Raw genomic sequence first — 10,862 nt, 5'->3', positions numbered from 1 at the left:
CTTTCCGTGTTTTCTAGTTTATTGGAGTCAGTTTAATAAAGCCATAAAATAGTTATTTGTGATTGTATTTGAGTTCTTAGGTATTTCTTGTTTGCCCTCTGCTGCCCTCTTGTGGCAGTCTATTTTTTCACTAGCTCCCTTCTAGGCTCCTCTGTCCACACCTGCTCCCGATCTGCTTATTAGCCTGGTCATTGTTTAGTCTCCCATTTATACACCTCATGTTCAGTCACTGTTTGCTGGTTCCTCATCATTTCCATTTTTCCTGCATGTCTCCTAGATTTTGGTTCTCTGTACTTGTTATTTTGGATGTTTGGTTCAGTTTCCACTTTTGGACAGTAAACCTACAAGAACTCAACTCTACCTTCCTCGTCTCTACATTTGGGTCCTCCAAAACCTCCACACAACCTGACAATCTGTAATGACACTTTAACATCACTTAACATTACAAACCATGTTTCACATATTCTTATTCATCTTTTGTTAATTCAGTATTAAGTACAAAACAAGTTAATATAATGATTTGTTTTGTATGAATTCACATTGTAATTGAAAAAACTTTTTTATACCCCTCTACATGTTAGGGTAAAAATCTAATCAATATGTTAACTTGATGTTGCATACAGAAAATAGTAATTGAAATGTATTCCAAATTAGCATTTATTTTTTACAGAAGCGGGGAACCCAGCCACCAGTGATGTTTTGTGTCAAACTTTAAAGGCGTGTTTACACTAAACAATACACAAGGCAAATGCTGCGCTTGACATTTCGCAAAATTATGTCACAAACAGTGCGTACAGCCCACCCACTTTACTACGTCATAAAACAGGAGGAACGCCATTTGCCTATCGGTTCCATTGGTCTGTTCAACTGAACCTGGCACACCAGAATTTTACAGAGAAAGTCACCTTGTTGTGTTTTTTTTTTTATGATTTTATTTTGTTTTTTTTGTAGAAAGTCAAACACTGGCATTGTCGCAGGAGTTCTTGCCTCCACCACATCTTCCAGAGATGCTTTGAGTTCAGGGAATCCAGAAGCTATGGTTGGATTATGGTTGCTTTCCATGGTATCCGTCTGTCTATCTGACCCAAAACTGTTTAAAAGCATTGTGCAAGAGACCAGGCAGAGATCTCAAAAGAGCTGGGCAGAGGCAGGGGCTGGCTGGGACCAGGTCCGGAGCTACAAGAGGATGACGATGAAAGCCATCCTTCTATGGGCTAAATTTAGATGGCTTTTTAAAAGCTATCTACAAACCTTAACAGACCATTTCTTATTTTATGTTATTTTATTATCATTATTTAATTTTTTTTTTCATTTTGGCTTAAAAACCCTGGTCTCCACTGCTTTCCTTCACCCCATGTCACTGCCACATGCAGTCCTTAAATAATTCACACAACTTAAATTGACAGAATAGTTCTGATTTTTGAATTTGAGCGCTTCTTAAGGTCCAGCAGGCATTTTCAAAGGGTCTGTTTTTGCACTAATTGTGTAGCTCTCATCTAGAAACGCATTACATAGGAATAACATATAAAACAGTCGCTTAATCTTTCGCAATCGATGAGAATACAGCATAAGAGAGCCAAAAAGTCTAAATAGATGTTTATTCATTCCAACAAAGGAAGATTAAAATCCATCTGATGGAATCCACATGGTTATAGTGCGTGACTGGGTCCCTTTAAAGTAGAATATATATAAATGACCGGGGTCACCGTGGTTTTGGTCACGTTTGGGACCAAATTAGTCACAAACTATTAGTCTCCTTCTTTGAACACTTTCAGCTCCTAAAGTAGTTGAATTTAGAATTAAAAGTGTTAAAGGATAGCCACTAAAATGTTTTATTTTTTCTGAAAACTTTGTTTGACTAAACCTTTTTTGCAAATACACGCAGTCCACATTAAATCTTTCTTTAAGGTTCACCTTCTTATAGCGTAGCCTGCAAATCATTTCTTTTGTTGCCCCATTTTGGCGACGGATTCCCCGTTTTAAATTAAAGCATTCATCCTAATTAAATGATCAGATCTTCAATCCTCTTTGGATCAAATATTGAACGTATTTTCTGTATTTCTTGGCATCAGATCTTAGAGTACTTCCATCATTTGAGCCGAGATAACAGAGCAAGTCTGGAAGCAATGCTGCAACGACACAGTTGACGAGACGAGACGCATCCTGATTTATTATTAATTCCCAGCAGCAGTTGGGGGCTTTTGTGAATGTTTGATTTTCTCCAACATTTAGGATGACGTCTGGGTGATGGCACCATATTGTCTGCTGTTCAGTGGCTGTTTTTATTTATTATTTTATTTTTTTTATCAGCTTTAGCTCTATACTGCAGCTATAATTGCTCAAACTGAGCACACAGAAGCTTGAGTTGCTGTGAGACTGAAAGTGGGTCATGTTTGCGGTATGGCTTTATGATTCAGCACGCTCACATTTGTCCAGCCGACTATCCATGCATGCATTTTTTCTCCCTTTTTTTTCTCTGCGCGTCATTTGCATCTAAAGAAAAAAACATAAATCTGCCCTTCCATTCTTTTTTTCCTATGATTTATTGGAGAAGCAGGAGCGTGTGGAAGCTGAGGTCTCGTAATAGTGGGACAGAGAGGAGCCTCGAGTCCTTCTGGTGAATGTCCAGCATTAAAAATTACAAAAATCTTTTCATTTCTGCAGCAAATCTGATGGTGAACAACACAGACATGAAGGATTTCCTTAGCATATGCACATATTTCATATGATTTACTTCATATAAAGACTCATTTGTTGCGCTCAAGTCACTTGAATTCATTTGATATTACTTAGCTGGTTAAATGTGCATAAATCCTGGTTGCAGAATGCCCAGATAGAGTTTAATCTGGTCTGTTAGTCCATCCTTAAATTGGGGCACATGCTGTTTGTGGCCCCTGGCACAGATAAACCCACAGACTCCCAAAAAATGCTGCTTTTCCTGGGAGGATATGAGCTTCAGATGTATGTATTTTTTCAGGAATTTCAGCAAAAAACAACAGCTTTTCTCTTTCTCTTGTAACCATTTATGGACCTGCCAAACGTTTACTTTAACCTATTTTATTCACATAAAATGTGCTATTGAAGACAGATATTCCACCAGGGAAACAGAACATATGACATATGTCACCGTATATCCCATCCTCATACAAAATATCCCATGAACATTCTGAAAAGTCTCAATTTAAGGTCTTTCTTCCTTTTTTTAATCTAACAGTTGGTCAGCGATTCATCTGATTTGGATCATGTTATCCGGCTCCGTCATGTTCACAGTAACTGGGGCAGCACTTGGGGTTACGTAACTGCCGTGTTGCTGGGTTGATTCCATCGCCCCTATTTATTTTTATCGTTTGATGCCCGCCTGCTGATGAAACTCTTTTCGTCATGCTACGATGTGCACGGCGAAACCCGACGGCCCCTCCATGGAGTTTTTTTTTTTTTTGTAAAGCTGATGGTATATGCTGCCAGCCTGCTTTAAGTAGGTCAACACAGTCAGGGGGGTAGAGGGGCATTCCACAGAGAAAAGAGTGTTGCATGAATCATAAATGATGCAAAGGTACTAAAATGAAAAAAAAAAAATAAGTGTTTTATTGAGATTTGATTTTCCAAATTGAGCGGATATAGAAAAAAAAAGACCACCGCTGAAGTTAAAAGCTATATTTAGAGAGGATCTTACTCTAAATAAAAAAAGTTCAAAAATTCTCAGGTTTCTAAAGTAGTTTGGTTTGTTAACATATAAATCCAAAAAGCTAAATCAGTGAGGTAATGTAATAAGGTTTATACATTTTCATTTACTGACAGCATTCTTTATTGCATGAGCTAATAACTTAATATCTATAGTCTCCCTCAAAATCAAAATGTTTGCCAGATAGAAAAAAATTTAAACAAAAAAAATTGAATACGGGTATAAACATGTTCAACAACTCTTAGAAACAAAACACCATGGCGTATATTTTAATTGAACTGAATTACTGGACCATAATGAATTTATGTAAAAGCAACCCAACAGTCGCAGCAGTCACCTGATTTTATCTTTATCTTTTGTTGCGCTATGCATTCTCTTCATCTGCGCTGATGAACACTTCATCACCCTTTCTAAACCTTTAACCAATTATTGTAGAATGATAATTCTTTCTTTTTTTTATACTTTTCGCATTCTGCCAATGCAAATGTAACAGTTTTTGAAATAATCGGACATTTACGGGCTGGTTATACTCCCGCAGCGGGTTGTCGCAGTGAGCTTGTCGCAAGTATGACGCAGGCTATGTTATTCTACGGCACAATGCAAGAGAGACAATCGCGAACAAGCTGTGGGTCTAGATACGGCCAAGGCAGTGAGGAAGTGGGGACAAATTTGTGCGACAACGGAGGGACATGAGGGCCAAAAAGAGAGGGGATCCAGATGGAAAAAGGGTCCCAGCGTTCTCACACACCTCGCTCTTCTAGCTGGTCCAAATTCACGAGTTATTTTCCGCAATTGCGATCATACAAACAAAACAAGCCGGTAAGGTACTAAACAGGAAATACGTATAGTGTAGAGTGGATATAGATTTGACCAATCAGAGGCCTCATGTCTGCGGCACTGTCTGCGATCACCTATAATTTCGGAGAGGTGTAGCAGAGTGTCTGCGGAAGGGGCGGGGCATATCTGCGTTAACTGCGACACACATGCAGACGACCTGTTTTCTTCCTTTATCCCCTGCTGGATTGTTAGCATACTTTCCAACTCTCCCAACTTACGAAGGATACTCGCGATTTTTAATGTTATATCCCGCCGAGCTCCCAATCAGAAATATCTCCATCTGATCACCATTTTTTTTTCAGTGAAGGAACAAAAGTAAGCTTAGGGATATATGTTTGGGCGTAACGTACGTGGGGTATGCGTTGTCCCATGCACTTTACCTATATGTTCTCGATGTCTCCCGCACTGTTTTCAACCGTTTAAACAGTTAGACCCCTCTGACCTATCTTTGAACGCACCAAGCTAACGCAGAAGTTTAATATGAGACGTGATGCTGAGCAGAGTTGTAGGTGTTAGCTTGACGAAAGCTAGCTGTCTGTTAGCTTGATGTCAGCTAGCTGCCCATAGAATGAGTTAACATAAACGAGGCCAAGTCCATCAATCCATCACTGGATTAGTAGGTCTCAGAACGACTCAGAAAGTTAAGGACCACAGAATATCCCTGTTACTCTACATAAATTGGACGCATTCTCTGCGGTATAAGTAGAGTATCAGACTGGTTGTATGGTTGCATCGTGTGATCCACAGTCTGTCCTTCACCGCTGGCATTAGGTATTGCTTGGCCTGGGTAAATTACATTATCTAGAGTAAGTTACAGGATTTTTTAGCTCAGGATCGACAAGAGAGTTACACAAGAGAGTTAGTTTTAGAAACCAATATTTCTCTTTTTCTACCTATTTCTTCAAGTTTTGGTTACTTATTACTATCCCTGTAAATATGGAAATATTTTATTTTATTTTTTTCCGTTATTGGTTTAAGCTAATAGCATGTTTTGTAAACGGGAATTTAAAAACATCTGTCCGGAAATAAAACTCAAAAATATATATTTTTTTAAGATTTAATACAGATAACAGATATTTTATATTTTCAACATTTACTGTTAATTTTAAAAATGATAATTTTTCTTTTCAAATTACATTTATAAAATTCTATTCTATGGAGTTCAAACGTGATAAAAACACTTGTTCTTGATTAATAAAAACTATTATGTAAACCGCAGAGATGGGAAGTAACGAAGTATTTGTACTTCGTTACTTCCCATCTCTGCGGTTACTCAAGTACTCAAGTAGATTTTTCTGATATTTTTACTTTACTTTAATACTTATTTTTATGGCGACTTTTTACTTCTACTCCTTACATTTTTACACAAATATCTGTAACTTTAGTTTTGAATCATTTCAATGTAGTTACCGTTATTATTTTTCACGTCATCAATACCAAATTCAATCTAATTGGATGGGAATCTACGTTGCATTTGACGCACCACTACAAGATGAATCGACAGATTCGGCGGTATTCATTGGCGGCAAATCATTGCAGCTTGGTGGCGGTGGCGTTAGCATAGTAGTATGGACGACGAAATGATTGAAAATGAACACAACGGAGATCTAGTCCTATTGGCAGACATCCATTTAAAATGTAGGCAACGGCATGAAAAAAGTGGTTTCTACTTTTACTTTTATACTTTAAGTAAATTTACAAGCCTGTACTTTGTTACTTTTACTTGAGTAAAGAAGTTTAATCAGTACTTCCACTTTTACCAGAGTATTTTTTAACACAAGTATCTGTACTTTTACTCAAGTACGGAAAGTGAGTACTTTTGCCATCTCTGGCAAACCGATAGAAAGGCATCTTCCCCAATTAGCCCAGAGCAAAGCCTGCCCTTAAAATGTGAAGTGGGTGTAATCGATTTTAAAATCTCAATCTTGGAAATATAAGATTTGAAAATATATTTAAAGAAAAGGATAAAAAAAATTGAGAAATCAGCAAACTTAGTCTTTTTATGTGTGCTCTTTGCTTGTAACAATTATGGAACAAATTTCATTCCATACAAAAAGTCTTGGGGAAATAAAACAGCAACTCTACTATTGGAAAAAGACGATGATGCACAAGTGGAACCACTGGAGAATAGTGTTTAGGGGATCCAAAAAAGAGCCATAGATTTAGCAGTCCTAGCAGACTAGTTATGATTGATTCAGATGAATCAATTCATTAGGCCAATGTTCAAAGTTTTAGCTCATGGTTTGACTTTCAGGTTGCTTATCAGAGTTGGCCTGAAGCAGTTATAGCAGGTCAAGTCAATAAAGTTAGCCGACTTCCGTCGGCTTCATTAAAGCCGGCCAGGAACTAAAAAAAAAAAAAAAAAAAACAAAAAACCTTTTGGAAATTGAGCTTTTCAACATGTTTAAGGTGTTTTTCCTCTCAAATCAAAAGTAACTATTTGGAGTCCCTTGATTTATGGTTTCCTGTACGCTGACTGGATATGTGCTCCAAACAGGATAGGGTCAAGCTCCTACAGACACAACACAGGAGACAGTGAAAGGCTGCACTTGACATTCCAGCCATGAGCCAAAACAAGGTTTCACCCCCTGTTATTCACAGGAGCAGCCCAGCATTAAGATAAGCCTGTCAATCACTAGTGTACTTAACCAGAACAGGTACTGGGAGGCTGTCCGTTCTGCCCAGTGCTTGACAATGTCTGGGCTTTAATCTAAGGCGTGCACTGTTTGAAACTTGGCCTATCTGGGAGATTTATGCTTATTTTAGGAGGGGTTTTTGAACTTAACACCCAACAAAAGTGGATCTCTCCTGGGAAAGAGTTGCTTGAACGCAGGAAATGAAACTTGACACTATGAGAACTTCCTAATCTGCTCCTTGGTACGTTGCAGTCCAAAGAAAACCAAAGCCAGGACACAGAGAGAGAAGAGAAAAAGCAATGAATCATAGCTTTGATTCTGGTCGCTAAGAGTCAAGAAAGATTGTCTAAAAGTGGGACTGACTTACCGGTAGGCCACTTTCCAGACACAACTTCTTCAGCTGCTCTCTCCTGCCCAGGTGTCTGTTCATGGCCCCTCTGCCCAGCAGTGATCCGCACACCTGGGAAGCCCTGGAGGGGGGGACAAAGGTGAGGCATGCTTAAAAGTCAACAAGGAACGCCCCCAAACGTCTGGCAAGTCACGTTTCCGCTTTACCACCAGATCAGAGTCCATTTAAAGAGGTGTTACCTGCGGCTGCTTTCAGTTTCTACCTCCGCTTCCGTAACGCTCATTATCTCAAAGGAGAAGCGGACACACTTCTCGATTCCGACAGGGCCAATGCTGCAATCCAACTCTGTCCCAGGCTTCCCGCCCTTCCACCCAAAACCCCCCCTAGAGCTTCAGCCCCTTTGTTTTTCTAGGCCTTTTTACAAACAGAGCTGGGAACCAGTCGGACCTGGCCTGAATGAGCCTACAGCAGAAAAAAAAACACTTCACTTCATGCATACTACTCTTTTACAAAGACTCACTGGGGACGGAGTAAGCACACCGCTTCCTCATTCAGTAAGGGACAGGGTGAAAAGGTTAGCTTTTAGAAACATCTTCCACTTGAAATAAAGAGCAAGCAAACTAGACCTGAATGTAAATATTCTGCTGGTGGTTTTCTGACCAAAGGGCCATGACAGCATCCCCTTCACATATGCTCTCTGCAAAAAACCGTCCATGTAACCAGGTTTTACAATCTTAATCTTGTTTTGATATTGAAATACGAAGCATGGGCAGTTTTTTTTTTAAGATTATATATCTTCTTTTGAGAAAATACAACTAAAAAAAAGTGAAATAATCTGTCATGGCAGGATGACAACTGCACTTCTGAAGACTCCTTGAAATAGTCATATATGTTCTCAAAAAAGAGGTTGTACAAACTGCAATTATTCTCCTGCACTGGCAGATTATTGCATTTAATAATTAGTATATCCATCTCAAAACAAGATCCGAAACATATTTTGACTAGATATATAGATCGTACGACTTGGTAAGATGGACAATTTCTGCAGAGAAGTTAGATCGACAGCTATGACCTTGCGCCATAACGTCAGACTGGTCCCTTTAAAGTCTCTCGGAAATCTAAGAAACATTTCTTGAAACTGAGTTGAAAAAAAAAAACAAAACAGCAAATTAACCTGTAGCTGTGACAGAGGTTACAAAGCAATTGACCTCAACAGACGCATTGATTGGAGCTTTCATCATGGCATCTGAAGAACAACGCAAAAACTGTTGATCTAACAAAGTCTTGCAATCTTGGAACAAGCCAAAAAGTGATATACTACCATAGAGCGGATTCGGTTAATATTGAGAAAATTCTACCCAAATTAAGTGCAATTATCTGCCAGAGCAGTGAGGCAATTGTAGTTGGTAAGATTCTCAAAAGAACAAGTCTCACAGAGTGCTATTGTCTTGGTTAGACTATTACGAAGTGAAAACAAGTTCAAAAAGACTTTTTCTGGCTAGATCTAATATTGTAAGATGCCTTCTGCAGTGAGGGTCTTCAGCTTATCATGGTTTTCTTGTCCTAATACATTTTTATAGATCAGAGGTCTTTGCTTTTTCCATAACTTTATTGTATTCTTCAAATTGGCCATTTGCCATTAAACCCACTTCTCCACCGTGCACATCCCAAATCGTACTCTTAGTCTCTGCTGTAGGCTGGATCCGTTTCAGCCCGTCTGAGGCTTCATCAGCATGACTGCACTTGTCAAACATGAGCACACATCAACACGACACGTTCCATCCAGCGCCGATCTGCCAGGTCCGAGGCTTATCGACACATGAAGCTGCAGAACGTCAATCTGCCGAGGCTCGGCTGCTGATGGCTGTACTTCCAAACCCCAACATTTGCGCCCCATTGCGCTGGAGTCGCCTAATCAGTGAACAGGATGTGGGTCGGCAGTGATGTCTTTAATGACACAGAAACATCAGATATCTGCTTTGTCTCGCTGGCTGTGGTTCTCGAGTGATTAATTGAGCGGCTGAAGAAATGCTGGTTCATGCTCGGATTGGGATTCGGTTTCCAGATGGAGATTAAAGGAGAAAAAAGGCCTCTATGTGGAGTCAATTTTGTGTCATTATTGTTGCAAGTAAACAGCAATTTATAATTGATGAAAATAAAATTCAATCCAGATATTAAACTTTAAAGACATTATTTCTTTAGGGGTAATTTTGCATTTCACAGATTACATTTTTTCCACTTGAATCACAATAAATATGCACACTCTTGATGCCTATTGTACCTTGACCAATAAAAATGTTGTTGTCCGTTATTGTTGATATCTGTGCAGACCAATACAAATGCATCTTTGCTCCTCATTCCAGAGGACAGCCCGCCCTCAGAAGTGAAGTGAATGTAATCTAGAAACTCAATTTGAAAAGAGCACAATTTGTCAAACTTAATCTGAAAAACAGAAATTTGAAAAATGTTATATATATGTACATATATATATTAGAAATAATATAAAAAACAAACTTATTTTTAAAAAAAGTGAACAAAATTTTAGTTTCTCTCAAAACCCTTTTTATATTAAAATGTTTTTTTTTTACTAAGTTTAATTTCTGAATTGCTTTTACATTACTGTTGCATGCAACAATAATGGAACAAAAGTCACTCCATAACCCTACAGACACTGGGATTTAAAAAAATTAGGTAAAGAGGATTACAGAATACTAAAAACCTGGCAAAGACTGTCTTTAAGAAAATGTATAAAGATTAACCAAACACCTAAAAGGCCAGATATCAAGGGCATCCAGATAAAGGCATGTTATAAAGTACACACCTACAACTGACATTTAAAAAGACTTAGTCAGGATCTGTTTTCCTACTGCCAAATGGATTAAGAACAACTACACGAACATGATTTTTTATTTTTTTTGCTCATGTCACAAACACCAGCTTTATATAGACCATAATTTGATAATTTAAAAAATTTTGTTTTTTTTCAGACTGAGGGCTTCAGTAGCTTTTTTTTGTTGTTGTTGTTGTTTTTTGGTATATTTTTACAAAAAAAAAAGTAAACCGAACTGAGTTACTTTTTAGAAGAAGTAACTAGTAATTTTAACTTTAGAGCAATAAAGTGCATCTTGCAAACTAGCTTCATATAATGGGCATGCTCCAGACCACTAGGGGGGGGGGGCAATCATCAATTCATATGGGACTAAGGAAGTAATTACCAGGGATTTAATTAAATAAGTGACTTACAGTAATTGTTGATAGTTTAATAAAAATTGTTCCATCTGAATAATTAATAAAAGATGATGAAAGGAATTTCTTTTAAATACATATTTGCAAAAGGGAAGTAATACCAGAGGGGACG

General features: G+C 38.2%; 1 protein-coding gene across 1 annotated transcript in view; it reads right to left on the bottom strand.

Moving 5' to 3' along the window:
• The window catches only part of LOC107093614 (nck-associated protein 5-like), a 216,017-nt gene that overhangs the window by 189,643 nt on the left and 15,512 nt on the right, over nucleotides 1-10,862 (bottom strand). Inside the window, exon 2 of the mRNA XM_015388791.1 lies at nucleotides 7,523-7,625. Coding sequence (XP_015244277.1) covers nucleotides 7,523-7,625 — 103 coding nt within the window. The remainder of the gene's footprint in view (nucleotides 1-7,522; nucleotides 7,626-10,862) is intronic.

Source organism: Cyprinodon variegatus, unplaced genomic scaffold, assembly GCF_000732505.1.
Source record: "Cyprinodon variegatus isolate N-32 unplaced genomic scaffold, C_variegatus-1.0 Scaffold435, whole genome shotgun sequence".
NCBI lineage: Eukaryota > Metazoa > Chordata > Actinopteri > Cyprinodontiformes > Cyprinodontidae > Cyprinodon > Cyprinodon variegatus.
The sequence above is the reverse complement of the archived record's forward strand: the minus strand, read 5'-3'. Positions and strand labels throughout refer to the sequence as shown.